Source organism: Larimichthys crocea, chromosome XII, assembly GCF_000972845.2.
Source record: "Larimichthys crocea isolate SSNF chromosome XII, L_crocea_2.0, whole genome shotgun sequence".
NCBI classification, from domain to species: Eukaryota; Metazoa; Chordata; class Actinopteri; family Sciaenidae; genus Larimichthys; species Larimichthys crocea.
Genome location: NC_040022.1, coordinates 21934485 through 21960214, shown reverse-complemented (window position 1 = coordinate 21960214; position 25730 = coordinate 21934485). Strand labels below are relative to the sequence as shown.

The 25730-nt window shown below is 41.6% G+C and overlaps 1 protein-coding gene across 1 annotated transcript in view; it reads left to right on the top strand.

Annotated features, from left to right (window-relative positions):
* Positions 1-25730, top strand: part of pitpnc1a (phosphatidylinositol transfer protein cytoplasmic 1a) — a 45050-nt gene that overhangs the window by 15988 nt on the left and 3332 nt on the right. The window contains exons 2-8 of the mRNA XM_019265131.2: positions 9177-9325; positions 12284-12372; positions 14022-14029; positions 18133-18204; positions 19801-19896; positions 22835-22990; positions 23594-23657. Of these exons, the coding sequence (XP_019120676.1) occupies positions 9177-9325; positions 12284-12372; positions 14022-14029; positions 18133-18204; positions 19801-19896; positions 22835-22990; positions 23594-23657 (634 nt within the window). The remainder of the gene's footprint in view (positions 1-9176; positions 9326-12283; positions 12373-14021; positions 14030-18132; positions 18205-19800; positions 19897-22834; positions 22991-23593; positions 23658-25730) is intronic.

Genomic DNA, 25730 nt, shown 5'->3' with positions numbered 1-25730 from the left:
TTCACTACAATCCAATAATATTCCATTGTCTTAAGTCTCCCATCGCGTCCTTAAAAGCAATATGATTGCTGCCACTGTTGTTGCTGCTGCCAGTCCAGTCAAGGGCCTAATGTGTTTTTAGCCCTGAAAGTATCATTGTAAGGTTTGAAATAAGGAGTTGTGTTCTGGTAAAAAGGGGTGAAAGGCTTTCAGTCGCTATAGCATCAGAATGGCTGACATAATGACGCTCTCAAACCCGGCTCATCGAGACAAGAGGCAAAGACACAGAGCGAAGGAAATGAGAAATACCAGGAAGAGGGAAAGAGGCGGTAATGAAAGGTAAAAGTCGGCGATGAAAAGGATGAAGGAGAAAGTGACATGCATTATATTAATGGAAAGAGGTACAGGAGTAGTCTGGAGCGCAGGAGAGAGACAGCTGCCTTCAATCAAATCTTCTTATGTAATGCTTCAACAGTCTGTCAGTTTTCTGAATATCTTTATTCTGAAGCGCTGCCTTCTTCTCGCTCTCGTCTCTACATCTCCCTAAGACTAAATCCTCAATCCACTCTTCCTCTCTCCTGTTTGCATCGCATCCATATGAACACTTCACTTCAGTAGGCCACCCAGTGTGCTGCCAGGCGGGGAGCAGAGATGATGCATGGTAGAGTGATCTTTAGTGAGCGATCCTTACGTTATGTAATCTTTGGTTCGGTGACCTCGGACACTGCGGGAGATGCAGGATGAGAAGATACGGGTGGAGAGGAACAGAGGGAAGGACAACAGGAGAGTGATCTCCCCCCACCTACAGCGATTCAGAATTAATAAGTTACGCCGCTCCGCACGTCTTTGACATGGTTTATGTAATCTTTTACTCCTGGCAAGTGGCTTTAAGAAGACCTTTCTGTGTGTGTATAAGCACTGGTGTCATTTCCACTTTGATCCATTCATAACAGTGGTCGGACATTTCATTCATTCCCACTATTCAAGTGCAAATGGATGTCACCCAGCGATGCTCATTTGAGAAAAACAAATTAAATTCTGTTCACCTTCATTGTGCTGAGGTGTAGGCAAAGAAAATCTCAAAATATGGTTACATAACACCAATATTTGCACAGATCTTAATATTGTTGTTGTGTGATAGCCATATAGGACCTTTAAAGGGTGATTTTTGGAGATTTATATTTACCACTCTGATTTTTCTTACTTAAACTATTGTGTTTGTTTCCATCCATGTTTGTTTCAGACTTTGTTTTTTTTTTTGTTGGACTACACTTTAAAGACGCCTGACTACATCTTGTGTCGGAGGATTTGTCATATTTTCCTCAAGATTACAAAGAGTCAATAAAATTCTTCCCTTCTGGTTAAGTTGACTTGAGGGAACAAGCAGACACAATTCAAAATGTAGGAGGCGTACGCTCAGACTCTGCCCGAGAGACTGTTCTTCCTGAATAAAAAGCATTGACAGTAAGTTATCTTGCTCTCAGATCTGTCACGCTCCACTTCTCTTGGCCGTCTGACAGCAGCAATGAAATAAAAAAATAATAAAAGGCAATTGTCCACTTACAGTATGTGCCACGGTTTACACTAGTGCTGAGCTACCGCAACACTTTGCTTCCCCCATCGCGCCAACAGCAGTTCTTGGCATCCTCCTACATTGCAGATGCGACCCACACGCCGCTTTGGCACGTGACATTTATCAAACCATTACAGGAGTTAACACTCACCTTCATATTTTGCTGAATCAGCGTGAAATGGAGCAAAATGCAGTCGGTCATACTGTGTGCACTCGATCTCAACAGCGTTTCTGCTGAGACAGCAGTGTGTGATGTGTGTGTGTGTGTGTTGTACTTTAGTCCTTGTGGGGGGAAAAGTTGGAGATTAAAGAAACTTTATCATCTAAGTTAAGAGTTATTGTTAGGTTGGGAGAAGCCTAGAGACAGAGTCAGGAGAATAATGTCCTCATACAGTGTGACGGGGTAATTATTTGTGTGTGTGTCTCACTCTCTGACTGACTAATTGTCTTGATTAAGTCAATGACACTATAAAGAATGGACAGAACTTAATATCTTAATATCATTTGAATGGGTGAGTTCAATTTTTTTTAACCCCCTCACAGTTGTCACTTTGGTGAAATTAGCTGTAGAGGCCAAAACTCTTGTCTACGGAAGCCCTAAAGGGTCATACATACATACTTTTTATTCCACCCATTTTCCTGTGATAACGAGATAATTAATTCGAGATCTCGAGAAAACAAAACAGACTCTCAGGACTGGAGTGAGGATTAGCCAAAGTGTATCAACCTTTGTCAGAAATTATAGATCAAAGAGATTTTACAGTAGAGTAAATATTGTACATAATGCCCTTTTCAATTCAAAATAATGAACTTTGAGGTTGAATTTCTCCAAAAATGATACAGTAAATATGCTTGATACTGAGTGAGTGAACAGTCAGAATGGTCCTGAGATCAAGTGTACAAACCTTTGTCAGAAATTATGGATCAAAGGGATTTTACAGTGGCGTAATAGGTTTGCTCGCTCCGTATCATGGACTACATACATTCTGTAATATGGGCGCACTTGAAATCAGGAAAAGACGAACGTCTGCTCACTTGACCGCAGTTGACATTGCTACACTAAATGATGTTTCCTGCAATGACTTAATACACTAGACTATCGTTTTGTTTTCTCGAGATCTCAAATTAATTATCTCGTTATCTAGGGAAAACGGGTGGAATAAAATGTATGTATGTATGACCCTTTAGGGCTTCTGTAGTTGTCTGAACCAGGCTGTAAACGTGTTTATTTCTGCTGTGAAGTTGGGAAAGTAAAGTAGCCACTCGAGGAATTTTTCTTTTTAGTACATCTGCATTGGCTTCATTTCCCAGCACCGGAGGTTACCGATTGGATTAAGTTCAGTTAATGATATGAGAAGACATCGACACACAGTTTTATTTCTTTAAGTGAGAGGTGGTGGGTGAGGGCCAATATTATATACAGTTTCTTTACGGGTATGTCCTGAGGTGTTAACATTTGCAGGGCACCACAGGACAACGCAGAGCTGAAGCTGCTCTCAAGTTCTGTGCCTTAATAAGCTCAGCGGGCTGTCCTTGATTTCTCGGTTGTCTGGTTTCAAGTTGAGTTGATTCGCGAGGTCAAGCAGTAAGCTCTTCTGAATTACTTAGTACAGGAATGTTTTCTTGATATTTAAAAAAACTGAAACTCTTTTTTTTTCATGTTACTTTAACCATGCTGAAGCATGAGGTCCGTGGTACATGGAAAGCACCGAGATGCAGATCCCTCTAATAAAAACATCCTGGCATGATTTTATTATGTTGCACTAATATGATCTAAAACTCAACACTCCAAGCATTTAATAACCATTTTCTGCATGTGCTATCTACAGCAGTGTTTTCCTAGAGCACAGATTAACTCTCATATTTACTCTCACTATTTGTCATATCTGATTCACAAGTCGTCTCTTTTTCGCTCCTTTCCTTTCTCACTCGCCCTGCTCTTTCACTTCTCCACTGCCGCTATGTCAACTCTAATGCTGTGGATTCATCCTGTTTGTGCATTTCTTTATGACAGGGGTCCTGTGTCATAACAGGTCTGCCCTGCAGCACGGTGTCTTTTTTACGGCAGTGTATAAGCTCATGCACCTCTGTGCCAACCACCGAGCCTCCCGGTTGTATTTTTTAATGGAGTTCTGTATGTTTGATATTTAACAGTTCTCTGTTTACTGCGACGCTGGTTGGTTTCATCAAGTCTGAGAGATGGAGAAGTAAATGGAGGTAGCTTTTTCACACTGCCTGAAGGCACGACGCAGTGTTGCAGTATGTGGTCGCTGTTGCTTGTTTTATTTTGCCTTATCATCTGATTGTGAGTGAGTTTGTTGCAGCTAGTCCAGTATGTACTGATTCCTACATCGAGGTACAAGGGAACTGAGTGGAAATAAAGATTAATTTTCAGTGTTTTCATTCCAAGCATTGAATGTATTTGTGGTCCAAGTTTTGCAATATGTTTGTTAGCATATGGTTTAATAAATTAGGATCCATCTATGCCAGCGTATATAAATATATCTCTAGTCTGTTTGCATTTGGGAATTTTCATTTGGCCGCTGTTTGTGTGCATCTGCTGTGTGAGGCAGGGTGTTCATATCTCATGTTAAAATAATCCATCCACCATATGAGCCGATGAGATAAAACAATATGTCGAAGATAACAAAGTATGTTTTTTTGTAAGTAATAACTGGAGCATTTGTGTTTTACACATATAGTATGTTGAACTCCAGGTACACTGTAAAAAAAAAAAACAGTAAAAAACAGCTGTGGTTGGCAGAAATAAATACAGTATAACTTTTTCTAATATTATGGTAAAAGGATATTAGTACTGTTGATTTCACAATTGCAGTTTCATTTCATAATTTAAAATGTCTGTAGATTTTATGGTAGAAACTGCCAAACCATGAATACACCTCAAACTATGCCATTAAATATTACGTTTACGTTTTACTGTACAATTAGCAGTCTCTAATATAAAATACTATGTTTTATGGTATTTTTATTGTCGTGGTTTGACAGTTTTTCACCGTAAAATCACTGCAAATTAATACATTTTCACATGTAAATGATGGCAAATGAACAATAATTGCAACAATTATGTGAGACTGTTGATCCTCTGTGTGACTACTGAGTTTAAGAACAATCTGCATATGCAGAGACACACACACACACACACACACACACACACACACACACACACTCTAAATGCAGGAGCTATGTATCTCAACAGCAGTGCAGTCATTTATCCAAGAATACGGAGCGCTCACAGCAGTAATTACTCTGTCTGTGGTTGAATTTTAATTACATGTTACATGCATTGCACCCAGCATTGTGTCAGGATTCTTATCTTACACTCACACTAACACACTACTTGGCTGTGGCACAATGACCACAACTCCCCACTGCCTGCTGTTGTGTTAGAACAGACAGTCAGAGAGACAGAGAGAAACACACAGTTTGATCACAGTATAGGCTCGCTGCTTTCATCTTTAAATTGTATTTTACATTTCATATGTATAATAAGCCATGGTCATTCAGTGGAATATATTACTGGCAACCAGCAGGTTTCTTGACTGCACTATAGTTCTTCTTCTTTTTTTTTCTTTTCACTCCCAATTTCCAAAGAACAGGTGTGTAATTAATTCATGTGTGGGGGACTACATTGAAATGTAATTAAGTGAGTACAATGTTTTTGTATAGTGCATTTCAAGGACACAAAATGTAACCAGGACATTGCTGCTTTTACCTAAAACTGACATTGTCATGTAAATGTTTGTTATGTGCATTCACTTGTTGACATTGTGGGAAGTTATTCAGTTCTTGCCAGTGGGTGAAGGTGTAATTATTATTTTTCTGACTGTACGGGGGTGGATGATGGATTTATACTTACACTATGAGTAGTAAGTCAGATCCATCTCTGTTTCTACATGGCAACAGGAGTTGAATCAGTCAGTCAACTTGCTCGACACGCTGGTCCGCACAGCGTGTTGTTGGCGTTTGGAAAGTGTGCGCACCCCTCTGAGAGGCATAATTCCAGCTTTAGGTTAGATGATTGATACCATTTTGGTATCTGTCCATTGAATATGAAGGCTGCAGCTATGAGCTGGGTAGCTTTGCTTAGCATACAGACTGTCCCAGAGGTTCCCAAATTTGCTAGACCCTCTAAAGCTCACTAATTAACACGTCTTCTTTGTTTAAGCCATACAAAAACTGTATATTATATGCCAGACTTTATCTTGGTGTGGAGGAATAACGGTGAATTGTCAGGAAGAGATGTAACCTGGTAATTAGTGAGGGTTGCTGGCTCTCTCTGTTTCTAGTCTTTGTGTTAAGCTTAGCCTCTAAACCGCTGACTGTAGCTTATGTCCGTATGTATGATATGAGTGCAATCTACTCATCAAACTCTCTGCCAGAAAGCAATCCATTGTTCTTTTTTATCTCAAATACTGCCCCCCTTTCTTCACCCTCTCCCAAGTTTATTCCTGCTTCATACTTTCTGCTACATCATACTGTAGAATTTATGTTGTGAGAACAGGAGTTTCACAAAGGGATAGAAAAGAGGGCAGTAAAGGGACCAAAATGGACCAAGATGTGTTTTTGGTTTCATTTCTTGGGTCAGCTCGCCCTGACAGTCTCCTTCTCAAAAGTGGTCTTAAAAGTGTGGCAATAACTGGTGCTCAGAGTAGCTCCATGTGCAGCGATCCTCTGCCGTCAATGTTGAACCTTAGCAGACACAAAATGCAAACAGTAGCGAGGTACAACGCAATACTAGTACAGTAGTAAGAAGTAGCAGGATGGATTCTGAGTGAAGGTAATCCAGAATGGTGCAAAAAATCCAAAAGCAGTTGAGGTGACAAGGCACAGCTAGACTTAGGGGAATGGCTAGCAGAGTTTCTAAAGCACGGGAAGATCAAAGTTAGACAAGAGTAACAAAGTGGAATTCAAAAAAACACACAATAGGCCAAAGAGTTATAATAATGGCGACTTAACAATCTCTCGCGTCTGGGGGTATGATCAAATAGTTAAAAAAAAGACCTCCTAATGTACTCCTTTCCTAACAACAACTCATTGACCTCGATGGAAAACCTCATGAGGTCAAGGAAAGATGTGGAGGAGGAGTTCAGAGAATCCGACTGCACACTAGGCTACCTTATGATCCGATGATAACTGATGTGATCCGTGGTAAAACTACAAAGTTCAGAAGATGTGAAGTTGTGGCAAAGGATGGATGATTAATCATCAACGTTAACTTCCATGATGATCTCCAGAGACCCTGGACATCCGTTACAGTTAGGGCAAGTTAAAAGTCTGGTTGCACCCTAGGAGCCGCTCTTTCTCCTGTGCAGGTTGATTGGATGATGGCACTCAGGTGAAAACGTAAACCAGCGGCCCACAGAGCGAGACAGACGAGACATGCAAACCCACAAGGGGAGAGGGTAAAAGTGCAGAAAACATGGGAAGGGAGGAGGAAAGAGCCTCATCATAACAAGAACAATGAAAACGGCTTCTCATTCATCAGCCACGCCTCTCAGTTAGTCAGCAGACAGGAATACAATGGCAGGTAGGAAGAACACTGCAACAGCTGGCGTGTTTACACAATATGTCTAAACCCTGAATGAGCCCGGGGAAACAGGAAAGATGGTGCTTAATGCTAATACATTAATGTTGTCAGCCATCAGTGAGATCAGAGTGGCACTCAGGGGTCCTCTTGAGTGGGTACTCTGCCTTGATGCTTTTCATCTTGCGAGGACATTGATGTTTTCTGTTCAACCGTCTCTCATCCTTGTTTTGTATCTCTGGAAATGTAATTATTGATCGACGTCCTCCTTTTTAGCTGTGTGAATGTCATGAACTCACTCACTCTTCACGTCTCTCGTCCTGATAACACTCGTGTATATTTATACTGATTGTCTGATATATTCGACGAATAATACTGTTACGCTGTAGTTCATTACACAGGGTGGACAAAGTAATGTAAACCCTGTGACTGTTTATAAAATGTGTTTGGTGACATTATACTGACATTGAACACAGTATAATCCATCTATACGCCTATAGCAGTTTTAATAATTGTTTAAACCTGTTCTAATACATTCTTCGGCCCCTCGGGTGCAGCATAATAAACTGTAACCACACTGATATATTATTAGCCTATAAAATTGATATGGAGAACGTGTTAGCAAACTGGAGCTTATTTACATATCCAATAGACACAGAGCGACATTAGTATTCATTTTTGTGACAAAAAGTCCAACGTTCATTTTCATTAATTTTGTTTTGGTCTCCACCCACTCCTGAGGGAAATATCTGTCTGTTGTGTTGCCAAATGTTCACCAGATAATCACTAACTTTGTCCATCTGCTGTTTGTTGCTCTGCAGGTAACGTACAGTATATATTTAATTTTTTTAAATCTGCCCATCGCCTCTGACTAAACCCAACTGAATGCTTCGTAGAGCAGAGAAGAATTCATATTCGGGTGATGTTTTGCATGTCTGTGATGTGTGACTAAATACAGGTTCCCCCTTCTATTATGCCTGGCCCGTGACTGTGTCGTTGCAGCGGAAAAATTATGCCAGACTCCAACAGCTGTTCAGTCAGAAACACACCACCATCAACATTCCAGCTGGGAATACTCCGTCTCAGCCCCTTGCTTTTCTGTCATGGTCGGCAGATGGAAAAATTTGACATTGTGATATAAGAATTTACGGCCTGAGTTTGTTTACTGGCAGACGCTGGCTCTGCTTTTTTTTGTTTTTTTTTCCAGCCACTACACTATCACATTTCTCTTCTCTCTGCTGCTTGGTTTTTGTGGTTAGATGAGCAGTCACGAGCAAAGATCCCAGGCAGTCCCTTGTCCTTTTTTTTTCCATTAGCTTAACACAGCTATCCTTGGTTGGAGCTGTGTGTATATGTATGTGTGTATTTGTGTGGCAGTTGAGTCCTACATGAACCCTTGGCATTCCAGCAGAGTGGCATAAGTCACCATCGGGGGCCGGATTGATTTCCCCACGGCCCGGAAATAGGCCGACAAGCAGTCGGAAATCTCCGTCCTGGAGCACTTTCACTCCAGCGCTTTCCAAATGTATGGAAAATAGTTTCCATGTGACGCCCCAGTCCAGCCTGTCAGGGCCACGAAAAAAGTGACACAGTCATTGGGCCAAGTGTGTCAGTCAGTGATGAGTGAAAGATGTGGGTGTTGACTGATGTGCCGCAAGAGGCCGTGGGTTAGGGTCACCTAACTGGCTCCTGCTGCTGCTGTTACTATTGTTGTGCTGCTTGGTCCTAACCTGATATGATGCCGTTGTCACTATGCCGCAGACAGCTCTTAATCCAGCAGCTTTCTTTCTGCTATGGCGACTGTCCCCAGGTGTCAGGACCATGCAGTGACAGCATATATCCTGGTATTTTCACTTCTGCATTTATTTTTATGGCTATACCGTTGAGTCAATAGTTGAACATCAAGCAGGAACGTTTTGCTTCCATTCAAAGTAGCTTCATCAGAATTATACTTTGCTGCTATAACAATGTTAGGATGTCAGTATGACATCCTCCTCCTGCCTTAATTGTCTCGCTAGATTTAATAAAGCATCGATCAAACGTCTCCTTCTGTTTGTTTGTCTACTCTCTGTCTTTCAGTACCGGATTGGCCAGCTGTATATGATCAGTAAACACAGTCATGAACAGAGTGAACGTGGGGAAGGGGTGGAGGTGGTCCAGAATGAGCCGTACGAGGACCCCGAGCACGGATCAGGCCAGTTCACAGAGAAACGAATCTACCTCAACAAGTGAGTGTCTCCTTCTTGCCTTACAACATGTCCATCCATTCATCCATCCAACCATTATGTGCAACTAACGAGGGGCTGGAGCCTCTCCCAGCTCCATATAATAAATCTTAAATTCAATTAAATAAATGTGTGTTTTATACCTGCCCAAATATCCGTTTAATCTTTCATCTCACAGTAATAATACTCTGCAGTCTGTCAAACTCACACTCTCTCCTGAGGGATGAATCGTGACTTGTGATAAAGAAAAGATGATGTGGCTTCTTTTCTTATTTTTCTTTTTTTTTGTTTTGCTGCATAGCTGTCACTGACACTCGTCATTGCCACTTTGTCTTTAAGACAAAGATTAGCTATTTGTTAGATGTCTTATTACACATTCACATCATCATCTGCGTTCACATAGCCGCATAAAGAACATAACATATAGGTTTCAGATATCAGAAGACTTGGCACGCAGCGCTAAGGATTGTTGCTGTGCTTCAGGAATGAGTGAGGGCAGTGTGTAGTGAGGTGTCCCTTCTCATCTTTCGCCGAGCCTTCTCTCCAGCTCAGAGCTGGAGCTGCGCTTTGTTAAACTTGATAAGCGTGAAATTGAGTATACGATTTTCTGTTATGTAGATTACAATTGAATCAGCTGCTGCATGCAGTCGGGGGTGTGGTCTCCTCACTCACATATATAAAACATCAATAAATATCTATAAAAAGAAAAGGCAGAGTGTCCTTAATATTTTGTACACGTGTATATATACATACATGCATGAGATATTAAGGACACTCTGCCTTTTCATCGATACTGACTGAAACTAATGAGGTAAGTCCAGGTGAAAGCCTGGTTCAGCACCTTATTGATTTTCTCTTATTAAATCTATAACGATCGCGGAGGCTGGGATGTAGACAGAACAGAACAGATGAGCTGGAGATGAATTTTAAAGCTGAGCTTGAGATAATTGAAACATGGATTTTTAATATTAGTGATATATTGCTGATATTTTATACACTCAGTGGACTCTTTTTCAGGCACAATCTAATGCAATCCAATACGACAGCCCGTAACGTTACAATACCACCACTATGACACCTCTACGAACAACAAAAACAACATTTAACCTCATAGACATCATGAAAGTAGATGTGTACTGCATATAAACATCATCTGCAGACCTCATACTATTCACTTATTCTGTTTTTCTGGGCGGGAATTATGTATATTTTATGTACATTAATCAGTGCATGGCTTACTTCTACAGCAATAATTCAGTTAGCTCATGGCCAGTCATATACTGCATATCATAGCCCAGTCAATGAGTTTAATAAATCCACACCAAACACTTGGCAGGAGCACAAATCCATCAATCCAACCAACTCTTATCAAAGTAATGTAATTTAAAACTATTGATTTCCATAAAGCGTTCAGAGCTCAGGGTCAGCGGCGGTGCACTTGAGCTGGATGGATGGACTCAAGCACTTCTCAATGTGGACTATGATGGGACATGTGTGTATTTAGACAGGACCTAAATGATTGAAGGTTTTCACAGTTTAGTCCCAAGACATCTGACTTGACTTACTGCGTTATTTCCAGGACTGTCAGAGAGAAAACGGACTACAAAGAGCAAAAGAGATAAAGTTGAGGCAGAGATGTTCCTGCGGGGTAGCTCACTGCAAGAACAGGAGATATTACTAATGCTGATATTTTAACGCTCAAACTGAAAAATTAGTTCTTCTTTTGATGACTCAAATACTGTCAAGTGGACAGCTCATTCCCAAGTAAGACAATGAGATGAACAGACAGCCACACGGAGAACGACAGGGCCATGGAGGGTGAGGTTTTGTGGTTAGAAGTGACAAGTAAGTGGGTACTTGGGAAATGTGGAGTGTCACTGGCAAACTTAAAAGAAGCACTGTGTGTGTCCGTGTGTGTGTGGGCAGAGAGAGATGAGGTCAGTCATGGATAATTTGAGCAGTTACTGTTGGACGTCGCCCCTCCACCCACGAAGCACCTGTTACCATGTTATACAGTTGGCACACGTATGTGTACATATGCGTGTGTTTGTGTGTGGCTTCTATTAAAGATAGTGTGAGGACATCTAACCAGTCTGTTGTGTGTGTGTGTGTGTGTGTGTGTGTGTGGACACTCTCCTGGCTGTTTGACAGCCCATTGGAGGGAGACCAGAGGGAATCGTCCGTCTCATTTCCCAGTGGTCCATGCAGACTCTGAGCATAATCTCCACACTCAGTTACAGCTGCTAGACACAGAATATGAAGGCAAGAGCATGATAATGTGGGAGTTTTATTAAAAAGGCTGGCTTGATTGGCCGATATTAAGTTTGCAGAAACCTGGATCAGCTGTGATTTGGGACTCAGTACTGAAGACCGTCTGCACCCACATTTTCTCTCTATTGCCAGCCATCAGGATTTACTGTCCCTTTTGTTAAAACAAAGTTTCAAAAGTCAAGTCTCCCATATTCAGCTCTAAAATAATGTGTGTGGCTTCACAATTTTCCTTCCAGCTAACCAGTGCTTGCCCCCTGTTGTTCCTCTTCATCTGTAATCATTTGCATTTTGATTGGACGGCCAATAAGGTGCGCGGCTGCTTGGCCGCAACCGTCAGCGTTTTGAATCTATTTGTGCGAAGTAATAGCTAGTTCTCTGTACTTTCCGCCCTCCATGTCCCTCTCTGTATCTATCACAGTGTAAGCTCTGGTAAAACTCCACTGCAGGGTGCAGGAGGGTAATCAGTGTAATCAACTTCCCCAAGGGCCATCATGGCTGCCTTGTATGGCCTTCATTATGGCTGCACACAGCTGGATGCTTGTCATTGACTTTTCTCTGGACGATTGGGCCGGAGCAAAAGAGTGCGAGCAACTTTCACTGTATAACACACAAGCTGTTTGTTTCATCAGTCCTCTAACATTTCTGCCTTCAGTTTCTTCACCCATCCCCTCTCCTTTCTCTGTGTTTCAGCAAGCTGCCCAGTTGGGCCAGAGCTGTGGTCCCTAAAATTTTCTACATCACAGAGAAGGCTTGGAACTATTACCCGTACACAATCACAGGTAACGCTTTAAATTACACACCCTTGTATTTTCAGTGTTCACTCAAAAGCTAGGTTTGCAAGCACAGCTCTCTTCACCTGCCTGCAGCCATTATATGGGATCACTGGGAGGGCAAAAGTATATGGAAGCAATATGGTTCAACATAGTCCACAATAAACAAAGGGGAGGGAGGATGGAGGACAGAGGTCAGGGCATATGGTGGAAGTGACGGGAGGAGGGCAGGCGGGATTAACTGAAAAATAATGAATAAAGTGTACGGCTGACAAAAACACTCACAATGTGCGTTATGATTGTGGCGTGTGTCTGACTAACAAACATGTTTTGACTTCACTAATTTTCATCAGTGTTGCACTGCTGATACATTCGAAAGGGACACTTGTATTGCCTCACAATGAGTACAGCATCATTTGCATTGTCGAGTACTGTTTGCAACACCAACAATGGCAAGTTTGTACGACGTGTTACATAAGACATCACTGAGCCTGTTAGCTGCAGCTCTTCATATGTTATTGTGGCATGTTGAATACACCTGACACTTCGAGTGGCGTTATCAGCTGGCGGTTCCACGATGAAATATCCCTCAGGTCTTCCTCAAGGTGTCGGTATGTGACACATCAGAGAGCCTTAAAACGTTTCGTGTCATTATACATGCAAATTACCAACAACTGGAACCAAAACACATTGTATAGAAATTGGTATTTTTGTGATTAAGCTCCCCCAGTTTTGTAAGGCCACTGTCATAAATATGGACAAATGTACACTGGCAGTTCCAGTCCTTGAATTAATACAAAATATATAACAGTATTACCACAGTAATACACAAATACATGTATAGGATAGCTATATATATATACACAGCGGTGTATATCTTTATCTCTTTGTGCGCCTGATCCACCCCTGGCAGTCTTCTACAGATATGTCCAGACTTCCAGCATTCATTGCGTCCAAGAGGGACATCTGATCCTGTGGCTGGTGGTCGTAAACTTTCCACCTCCATGAGGAAAACAATTCCTCTGTGGGGCTGACGACTCTCGATGGAGTCTCTCTATGTCTGCCTTCATGCCCCTTTACAGTATATACATGGTATGAAATTGAAAAATAAAAAGGGAGGGCTAAAATGGGAGTTAGCTGCGGTTGGTCATCTGTGATTGGATTTTTTTTTTTGGTGCAAACATAGCAGAAAGTAACAAATTGCAGATTATCATGATATAGTTATATTTTGTGTTTACAACAGAGAAATACAGGATACAATTATGAAAAACATAAGTATCGACACCTGTCATGATAAACTATAATCAGTCTGCAGATGTCACAGTGCTTCATGGTTATGACTGCAGCAGCTGCACTGGTACATGCGGCTCTTCTGTACGTACAGTATGTCCGTGTGACAAACATGTGACTACATACGCCCTCAGCAGGATCATGTATTTATAAATAAAAACATCAGCGGCGCACAGATTTAACAAAATGGTACCACTGCTGAGGCTTCATGATCCTGTTTCCATTTGAACTAAATTATTTTTTTCTCCTCTGTTCTCTTCATTTCTCTCTCATCCCGTTTCATTCCTTTGTTGTCTTCTACCTGTCTGCCTCCCATCACACACCTCCCCGTCTATTACACTGATGGCTTCTGCTGGGAATATGGCCAGAGTACACGGTGAGTAGTTTCAACGTGTCTGCACCCTCAAAATCACACACACACATACACACACAAACAAACACTTGGATCCAAAAGCTCACATGTAAATGTTTGTGCTAGAGGTTAAAGGGAAGAGTGGCTACACTTCTTCAGCAGGAATTAATGGTCACGTGACATACAGATGTCTCGCTGCACCATCTGTCACACTGTGCACTGTGCAAGTGTATTAGCCCTCCAACACACTAGTGTATTGCAATAAAATCTCTTACAATACACCAACTCCAGCTCACTTCACTGGAACGGAGTGGCTTTGTTTTTTGGCACGTCAGCCTTTTGCCCGTTGATAGCCAATCTCAGCGTGATGATGTTTTAGCCTCTGGGGGCAACGGCTATCCAGATATCTGGAAAACAGACAACAAATATCTGGGCCATGAGTTCCTCTGCCGTCCACTTATCAACACGCAAGAGTGACAAGAAAGACACATTTCAGCTAATCTCTATAAACATCTACATAAATACATTATTTAAAAGCTAAACTGTCATTGTCGATGGTTTCTGAGATAGCATTTTAGTATTTAGTCCCCCTTTTTTTCTTTTGCTGCCCAAATGTATTCTTTATCTGCATGCAGCCAAAGCCCACGCAACAGAGATTGGTCAGTACTACTCGGACTACAAAAAAGAGGAAAGTCTTGGTCCCCTGTCTACAGATTCTACATTCATACACAGATATTTATTTATAGATTGGCTTTCTCATGTTCATGGTGGTGTGCGTTTGCATTCAGTTTAATACTGTACACACTGGTACATCCCCCAGATATCTTCAAAATATGAGAAGTCACATCTAAAGCATTGCATGAAAAGCATCAGGATATCTGTGTAAAACTGATGACTGACAGAATGTATTAAAGTCTGTGTAAAGTAAGAATAAATAGTTTGCCACACCAAAGAAGAAAGTGTTATTAACCTCCCAGCCGAATGTGAATGATTAAAAATACCGACACGTTTATGAAAATAGGTGTCAAAATCAGGTAAAAATGAATTCTCAGCTCCTCTTTTCACGTTTTCAGCAGCTATTCTCCGACATATGTAATGTATTTTGAAAAAAATGACATAATTGCCTTTACACAGACTTTAAATATTGTGATAGGTCATACACCACTACCTTGCGTGTTTATCTTGTAGCACAGGATGTTGGGACAGCGTTACATTGTGATTTCCATCGCTGCACATGTTTGTGACATTTTGCTTATTCTGACCTTCATTCATCAGATTGTCCTCACAGCAAATGAAGTCTAATCCAAACAGAAAATCTTGTCTCAGATTGCAACATTTTCCATGCAGTGACATTTATAAACAGCGATCTTTGAAACACATCACATCAGTCAAAAAGCAATGTGATGTGGAGGCGCTGAATATTTACTTCTTGCATGTCTGTGTATATATATTTGTGTTGTACATAATTATGTACAGTCCATTTAAAAGGATACCCAATGAGAGTAATCAACATCAACTAGTTAATCATTTATTTTTCCATGATGGCAGCAAGCTAAGCAGTGTCATCTTGATGTTCTTCCTCTGGAATCTTGAGGTGTTCCCAGGCCAAGTGGTATATCTAATTTCTCCAGTGTGTTGTAGATCAGCCATCACCATGACTGGAATACCTCTGCAGGGAGGTGTCCAGGATGAGTCCTGATCAGAATCCAGATCAACCCTGGACCCCTCACCATGTCCCTAAGGGTGAACTCAGACACCTTACTCCTGCAAAGGAATCTCATTTGGATTGTTTTGTTTAATTTACGACTGTAGAGCTCCCGACCATTGATGAAGGTTGAAATGTAAAATCGACTTGTACGAGCTCCATTTTCAGGCCCAGGTTTTTCTTCACCACTTGTCTAATACAACACCCGCATCCCTGCTGCACCAATCTGCCTTGTCAATACCAACTAATCAAACAAATTTCCCTTTCTAAACACTGAGAAACCCCACAGCTCCCAACAGGAATTTAATTGACTGTCACTGAGAAAAAGCACTAATGATTTGCTCTGGGACATTAGAGGAACATTAGCATGGCCGGCTTATGTCTAAAGCAAGGAAACATCAATGAAACACAAATAAAATCAGCAGCAGGCTGATCTTTTCTCAGTCTGTATAGATACATGGAATGGTCTGGATGTTTAAGGAAGGTCACACCAGCTGATGTGATTTTGGGGTAAATATACTGTAGCTGTACGAAGCTTCTCACAGTGTTCTCAGATCATCTAATCGTCATGATTTTGATAAGCCTAAGCCTAAGTCTAACGAGACAGAGGTCCACTCATGAGTGAAGTATTTATAGTCTGTGTCGATGGTGCTTGTGTAGTCACGCTGCATCATGGGACTCATTAAGATGGGGAATGTTTTGTTATGACTAGCCTAAGGTGGGTGGTGAAGTTGATGCAAACGATGAAGATAATGATTGGCGGTGGCAAAGACAATGATTCTGTTCTTAAACATACGTAGTCATGTTACAAAGTCGTGTCTGTTAGTTTTCAAGGGATGGAAATGTTCATCTACAGAAATATCTTAGCTTGGATTAAAATTTCATGCACACATTCATGACCCGTCTCAGGGTGAATTGTAATCGCCTTGGTGATAATCTGACTTTTTTAACTGGCACTGTCATCAATTCAAAAGTTTAAATGTGTCTAATGCTTTGATAGCGTGCCGACTTTCATTTTCGACTCACAGTGTGTATAACAGCCTCACAGTGTGGCCTTAAACTTTTTGACTCTTTCAGTGAGTAGTGGCTACATTAAATAGGCAGTATCATAATAGTAAATGATAACCGAATAAAGAAATTTAAAGAGTCAGCTCTTTAGAAAAAAAAAAAAGCTACATACTTTATTATGAGGTGTGTACTCATGGAGACTTCTGAGCAATGAGAAATGTGATGCCCTATGTGGCATCCTGAGTGTGTGTACCTTCCTCCTCCTCTCCTGGGTGTGGTCTCTTTCTTTCTCCTCCTCTTCTCTGGGTGTGGTTTCTGTTTGCAGGTGTTTTCCATTAATTACTTTGGGTATTTATACCACTGCAGGCTGGTACTCATTCTCTTCTCTGATCTCTGGGCTCTTCTGTCCCTAGTCAGGTTTGGTTTGGTTTGGTTTGGTTTGGTTTAGTTCAGTTTAGTTCAGTTCAGTTTGTCATTTTTGGTCATCCTTTGTTTTTGTTCCACATTACCAACACATGCACACTCGCAATTGTCACACCACTGATACCACTGCTTCTACACACTCCATAACTTTAAATTCATTATGATTGTTTAATTTGATTTAATAAAGTATTGTTTAAACAAACGTACATGGTGTGAACTCCCTTTCTGCCATGACTCTCAGAGCCAGGTCATGACAGAAATATGACGAGGAAATGAATAACAAAGACTCAGTGATGATGTCAAATAGACACTTGACATGTTTACGTGTTTATCATCTGCACATGCACACCCAATTCTGTCGTAGTCTCCTTCTAAGACTCCCAAGGCCAGCAAGACGGACTCTTGCTGTCCTCACACAGAGACACAAACCTATAGATTCACCTATGTATTCACTATTAGCTCCAGCCCTATAGCTTTTTCCCCATCCATCATGCTGCCTCTGTCCTGCTGTGCCATATAAACACACACACACACACAAACACACACACACACACACAAAAAAAAACCCAGCTTGTACATCAACAGCTTATGTAACCAGTATTCCACGTTTTGGTTGTATAATTGTAAGTGTTAAGCTTTAATCTAATCAAACTGTTGTGTTTAAGAGCTGATGAACAGCACTGAACATGGCTGAAGGCAGTTGTTTGTGTGTATGTGTGTGAGGGTGTGAGTGTGTGAGTGTGTGTCATGTAGAGAGTGAGCATGTACGGTACAGTTGTAAATCTACACAGCGAGAGAATAATCATTAATGCTCATCTGTTTTGGGCAATAAAACACAGACAGTAGACACACACAGTAGAGACGCACAATAACTCTCATCCTGTGGATCAATTGACAGAAATCAGACACCTTCTCAAACCAAAGCTGTGTATTTATCATCTGACAAAGTTATCACTGTGAAAACCAATTTCTTTTGTCTCACCCTCTCCAGTGTTCCTTCCTGCCCAAGTTTTCCATCCACATAGAGACCAAATATGAGGACAACAAAGGGAGCAATGATAATGTGAGTCTCACATGACCTTTTAACATATTTACATTTTGCTTATTCCTTCAAGTGTTTTGCACAATGTTTTATTTCTTTACCTTCCCCGTGTCTCTCATTTTATTACCTCGTTTTTTCCTCCCATTATTCTTCTTGCTTCAAAGCCTCCAAACCAGAGCTGGTGAATGCACTTTGTTCGAGAAGTATTGCATCACTGTCTCATCATCAAAGTGTGAGATTTTGCTCATAATTCATAAGTCTTTTTACGGAGTGTAGGAAATGAGTTAGCACTCACTTCGTTTTACACACACTAACAATTCACTGATATCTCACACGAGACGCAAAATTATGAGCGCTGGTGTAAGTGTTCGTTTTCACTCACACACGGTTTAAATGTTACAATGCCGTCTGATGTCTGACATAGAGACCTTTGTGGAAAGAAACATCAACAGCAAACATCATAAAGGAATCACGAACACATCACCTGCTCTTGTTATGTCATATCTCCATCAACAGCTAAAAGTAACAGATGTCACATGTTTAGTCAGTGTTTATTAATAATTAATATATTAGCAGATTTGGGTTTTTTTTTGGTCTTCTCAAGCTTTATTTTTGATAGAGACAGCTGAAGAGTGACAGGAACGTGGGAAGAGAGAGACGGGGAATGACATGCAGCAAAGGGCTGCAGGTCGGATTCGGACCCTGGGCTGCTGCTGAGCCTTCGTACCAGCTGAGCTAATCGACAAACCAATATATTAGCAGATTTTAATACAGTTGTGTTGCATAAGAAAAAGTCAATGTTAATTGTCTCTTGCAGAAACCCGACAAGCTGCTTTAAGTTTGGTTGCGTTACAGTTAAAAGCACTTAACGTGATCTCCACCTGTCCTTCAGTACCACTTCACACTAAGACCAAGTCTGAAGGTTATGCAATCCTGCCTCAATCCATACTGTAGCTGAAAACTAAAGTCCGCAGCTCCACTTAGTGGTGAATCATCAGAGTTGCAAACCCATGATGATGGTTTCACAGACGGTCATTATTTCACATTTGAAACACATTGTAACAAGCGGGGGTGTCTCAGAACTGAGTTATATAGAAGTGTTTGCTCCTTCCGCTCTCCACTTTACACTTTCTCCCACCGCCTTCACCATTCCTTTCATTTTTCTTCTCCCTCTTTTCTTGCGATAACACCTCCATCCTTTTCACCGCCCCTTTCTTCCTTCCGTTACACCTGTATAAAAGTTTGGAGGATTCAGGAAGCGTGGTCAACTCTCTGTGACGCAGGATCGATGAAATCATTCTCAAAATAACGGATAACGAGGCGACGATGCTTTTCTGTTTCTGTGTGAGTCAGACACAGGAAGAAATCACTGACCACACGGTGTGTCACTGACTGTGTGAGTCACATTTATCTTCACAGTTTGATTAGTGTATTGAAGGGTGGTGCTCATCATTTCATCAGGAAATTATCTTATTGTCAAACCCCCCGGACCTCTCTGAATCATGGCAGGTGACACGGGAAATCACAGCACATTCCCACGACATTTGTCAACCTCCCTGAAGTGTACTATTGATTTAACTGTCCTCCTCGCATATTGAACTGTTCCCTGTTTGTCAGATCTTTGGCAGTGAGCCCAGAGAAGAGGAAACAGAGGTTTGGGTTGTGGACATCGCCTATGATGAGATCCCCGAGCGGCACTACAAGGAGTCAGAGGTGAGAGGAGTCAGGTCGCTGAAACAAGGACACACTTTTATGAATGAATACATGCACACGTCAGAGGTGGAGGAAGCTGGAGTGAAGGATGTGTGGAGATGAACAGAAGAACAAAAGGAAGAGAGAAGAATGAGAAATGAAGGGAGGAGATGGTGTGTGAGCAGACAAACACAATGGTGTGTTATCTTTCCCGAGCAGTTCCAGCTCATTTTTGACCACCAGCTGGCCATCAGCCTGCTCGGAGTGATGGAAATGCATGTTAGTGTGTGTGTGTGTGTGTGTGTGTGCTGTGGTGATTTGACATTTGTATGCATGCGTGTGTGCGTGTGTCCATCTATCAGGGTGTGATGGTGATAAAAACCTGAGCTATTAATAATCAAGAGGGGTCACGATGTCACTGCGGTGGTGTTTTATTATTGACACCCACACATACACACCTTCCACCAGGCTTTATGGTCTTCTGCTTTTATCTGCTTAGAGCTAAGAATAGCACAGAGATGCCGCCCCGAGCTAAAAATGGATGTCACATGGCTGATGTAAATATCACTGGCTCCTAAAGACAGATGGGTTTTGGATAGACGAGAGTCACACCTGACAACGCACCACAGAAAGCAGTACCGCACATGAAAGACAAACATGTTCAGACAGATTTTCTTATTCAAATCAAAGACAATCGTCACATTTCTAAAAAACAATAGAAATGAATAATAATAATGGCACCTTTCATACACCCACCCGCAGGAAGACTCCTGGCATCGCAGAGTGGTCCTACGGATGTGGAATTTCACCCCACTGATGTGGGATGTGGAAATAAATCTGGGCTCACCTTTACACACAGTGGGGGTTCTGGTTAGGGATGTCATGAACAGCAGAGAGAGCTTTGAGGAGCTCCTGAACCAACCAATATGACCACTGTACAGAGTCACACTTGCTGATGTCTCTGGCAGAGGTTGCCATGGTAGTCAAGGACCTTCTTGAAGATGTTGTTAGTCTCGACTAACATGCTTTTCAGGCTTTTCATTGTCATGTGGAGGGAGGGAACAGTGCCTGTGGAGTGGTAGACCGGGTTGGTGGTTCCCATTTTCAAAAAGTGGGACTGAAGGGTGTGATCCAACAATTATCACTACTCGCACTATTCAGCCTCACTGGGAAAGTGTGTTGTAGGGTGCTGGAAAAGAGTCCGATTGTTGACCCTCGATTTTCCAATTCTTTAGGAGGAACAATTCTGTCCTAGACATTGAGTGGTGGACCAGCTTTTCACCATCACAGGGGGGCTAATAGGGGTCATGGGTATTTGACCGTCCATGTGTTTTGTGGTCTTGAAAAGGGCTTTCAACTGTGTCACCCTGGTTAACCTGTGGGGGGTACTGAAGGAGTATAGTCATTGTTACAAGCCAGGTCCTTGTAAAGCGACAGCTGTGCCTTAATTCTTGGCACAAATACGTTCTCATCGGGTGTTGGACCACACCAATGTTGTCCCTTCAATTCAATACAATTCAGTTTGTGATATTCACGGACCGGATCTCAAGATGCAGCCAGGGCAAGAAGAGTGTCCAGCATGGGAAGGTCGGTATCTCCAAGTCTGAGGCCATAGTGCTCCTTAGGGGTGACTTTGATGAGTGATGCAGACTTTGTACCAGACCATTGTGGTTTAGAGGGAATTGAGCCAGAAAGCAAAGCTGTTGCTTTTCCAGTCTATCTATGCTCCAACCCTAATCTAAGGTCATCAGCTCTGATTAATGATCGAAAGAATGAAATTGTGGATACAAGCAGCTAAATTTGCTTCCTCTGTAGGTAGGGTGAGGAGCTTTAGAAGGAGCTCGGAGTAGAGGCATTGCTCCTTTGCATCTAAAGGAGCTAGCTGAGGTGGTACCTCCTTGGTGCGGAGGAGCCTGAGCAACTGGCAGGAGCCAATTAGCTTACCTTAGTACAAACACTGATAACAGCTGGGAACCAGCTCCCCTGGCTCTGTCCAAAGTAAACAAAATCCATCCACCAGTGCTTCTAAAGCTCAGTGTCAAGCATGTCATATCTTTGCTTAATCTGTACAAGTACAAAAGCAACATGTGGTTTTAATTGTCAGGATGCCTGGTGACCAGCAGTGACTCCAGGAAGTGTCTGTACCCAGCACAATGTCACCCTGTAAAAACCACAGCAGGTTTTGCTGTTCCCTCTTGTTTTTAACTAACCAGCTGCTGGCTGTAGCTTCATATTTAATGAGCAGACAGGAGAGCGGTATCGATCTTTTCTAAGTTGCTGCAAGAAAGTGAATAAGCACATTTCCCAAAATGTCAAACCTTACTTCAGAATCAAAATTCGACAGCACCAGGCATCTGTAGTGATAGTTACTGCAAAAATACTGTTGAATAAACTTTTTAAAGACTGTCACAGTGAAATATTCAGCAAATCTAAAAGACATTAAGGTAAAATATTTGTTTGTGTGGTATTTTATACAAAATATATGTAAATATATAATATAATTTGTAAAAAAAAAAAAAGAAAGAACAAACTCCCATTTCTTATTTTTTCCCTCTTCGTCTTCCAACAAACTTTAGGACACATTTAATGTCTAGACAATGCATCAGGCCTCGGCAGGGATGAAGAGGGTTGTGCATCACCCGGGCACACAGTCAGACACATGACCCTAAGACAAATGAGCATTACAGCGTAATTAGTCTATGGGGAGTAGTGATTAATGCACGTTAAGTTTGTGATTAGGGACTCCCGCTGTGCAGCTTGGCTCCACTCTGCATGAGGCTTGTAGTGAGTGCAGGTGATCGTGTCCTATAGGCAGGTGTGTGTGAGAGAGATAAATGAGAGGAAACAAGATTTTAATTATGTTAACACTTAACCAATCCTTTAAGATGATTTGTGCTCTGTCTTTTTTTGGCTTCTCCTGAGGAGAAATGTCTTGTTTTTCTGTCTCGTGGCCTTGTAGGACCTGCGGTATTTCAAGTCAAAGAAGACTAACCGAGGCATCCTGCAGGAAGGATGGATCAACAACCAAGACCCCATCATGTGCTCCTACAAACTGGTCACAGTCAAGTTTGAAGTCTGGGGCCTGCAAACACGTGTGGAACAGTTTGTACACAAGGTCGGGATTAAAAAGTTCCTCTCTCAAAAATACCCTTTCTTCACTCAGTCAAACTTTTTGACCTATGCCGATTGGTGTCAGCGCCCACGGCCAAACGTCTGACACACAACCAGTAGGCCATGAATCAAATCAGATGTTCCATTATCGCCCTCTACGATATCTGCCCTGTTCACATCCTACAGATTGCCTTGCACCACCTCCCTTTACCTTGACAGTTTAAACTTCATATCTTCTATTTCCCAAATCCATTTCGGCTAGCCCTCTACAGCATCTGTCCCTGGGGTGAACTGTCCCTGTCCTCTCCTTGCCCGAGGCACACACACACACACACACACACACACACACACACACACACACACACACACACACACACACACACACACACACACGGGGTCATTACTCACATAGTAACTCAGGAGTGACTCATATTAATCACATTCCTCCAGGGATGCACAGAAACACTTCAATATGTTTTAAAGCTCTCTTCAGCCTTCAGAGTTGACTCACTCTGATTCACATCCTCTCTCCTTGAACCTCCGTCCTTTACCTTTCTTCCTCTGTGCCTTTGCCTCCTTTGCTTCCTTTCTCTCTCTCTCTGCTCAGGTGATTCGAGATGTCCTGCTTTTAGGACACAGGCAGGCCTTTGCGTGGGTGGATGAGTGGATCGGTAAGTTCTTTAGAGATGGCGGCGTTGACGTTCTCATGAAACAGGTAGATTTTTTTGTGTGTGCAGACACTGATTGCTTTTAAAGATTGCAGATTAATAATGGGGCTGGGTCATTTTTGATAATGGTCACCACAGACAAATGGACGTGTAGGCAGGCGGCCAATCTGTCTGACTCACATTGAGAGTACAGCTAATTAGATGTCTTTAACGTTGCCATTTCTATGCTGTAAATCATTACTATTCAATACATTTGTTATTATGCCTCAAACAAATAACAAAGTGTGTTATACAAACAGAATATGTCACGTTTTACCTTTAGTTTACACATTATTCATTAATACCACACTGTTTTTGGTTTTAAATATTTATGAAGACCAGATCTCTGATAGAGAACTCCACACGTTTGTCAAACTGAACAAAGAAGGCCCAAAATAAAGATGATAGTGCCACACATAATGAATAATCTACGGTGTCGAGCTTTTAAAGCAAATGCAGAGGTGAATGCAGGAGTGTTTCGCAGCTTCGCCTGTTTTTGTAATCACATCTTTGAACTGGTTGCTGTGGCCATCACACTATTCATACATACATAGCTGCATCTGTGGATGTTGTTTGTGGTTTGTTGTTTAGCATTTCATGACAGTGAAGCATCTTTGATTTTAACGAGGCTGTCTAATTTCAGTGTCTACCTTCTGACGGTATGGAAGCTGCATAGATCTGTGTGGAAGAGCTCACTTTTGCACACAACTGCGCATACATATTCTTTGATGATTCATTTTGTGTCTTCACTGAGCCATTATTTCATTTTTTCATAAATGTTTCTTTTAATTATCTTTAAACAAGTGCACTGCAACAACAGATGCACGCACGTAACAATGTAGTTAATCACAAGCACACGTACAACATTATGTTCAGCCGTGTGATGGATATTGTTGTTGAACCTTCTGTGAACTCAGAAATGTTTGATCCAGTGCAGCTTTCCGTTTGAAGGATTTTTTTTTTATTATAGAGATGTGAGAATATTTAATGTAAAATCAAAGAGTGTGTAGCAGGTTCTACAAAGCTAACCGTCAGTGTAATGTAATGTGCAACTATTTCAAAGAGACTATTTACTGCTCAGTATAAGGCAGTGGGAATGTTTCTTTGTTTAGAGTGACGCATAGTTCTTCTAAGATTGTACTTCCCAACCTTTCTTTGTCTGTTGCGCGCCCACAGACCTGTCAAAATATCTCCAGTACGCCTTCATGCAGCACCTCCTGTCACGCTACAAATACAGATTATAAAATGGATGTTTACTATTAATTACATAAATAATATTTTCACACAATTAACTCTCAGTATTTGCTCAAGTTTGTCTTTGTTGTAATACCACTTGGTGCAGCAGAAGATGGACGTTTGAACTATTCAATTACTTTTAGTTCCTCGACTGTTTTAACCACTCTACTCACTTGGGGCGGCTGTGGCTCACAGGTCCACTAATCAGATGATCGGCGGTTCGATCCCCGGCTCCTCCGGTCTGCATGTCGAAGTGTCCTTGGGCAAGACACTGAACCCCAAATTGCTCCCGAAGGCTGTGATGCAACGCTCGTACTCTCTGACTTCCTCCATGGTCATGTCTGTTAGGACGAGGCATTACACACTAGAACATTAGAAACATTTATATTAACTTTATTTCACAAAAGGCAGCACTTTAATAACAGTCTAATTATTGTTACGATAATGACAGTGATAGGAATATGGCTATTTTAGACACATAGTGGGACAATAAGTATATGTCTATTCTCAGGCCAGAAATATTTTTATATTTGTGTTGGGGAGGAAAATAACAGCCAAAAATGACAATTAGTATAATGTTGATCTTATTTACAATAACCAGTAAGCTGAGTAAGCCAACCTGCTTAAACACTAAATGGCTGTACTTATATAGCGCCTTTCTAGTCTTCCGACCACTCAAAGGCTTTTACATTACATATCTCATTCACCATTCACACACTGATGGCATTGGCTACCATGCAAGGTGCCAACTGCTCATCAGTTTGAGGATCTAACCATTCATACCACATTCCACACCGATGG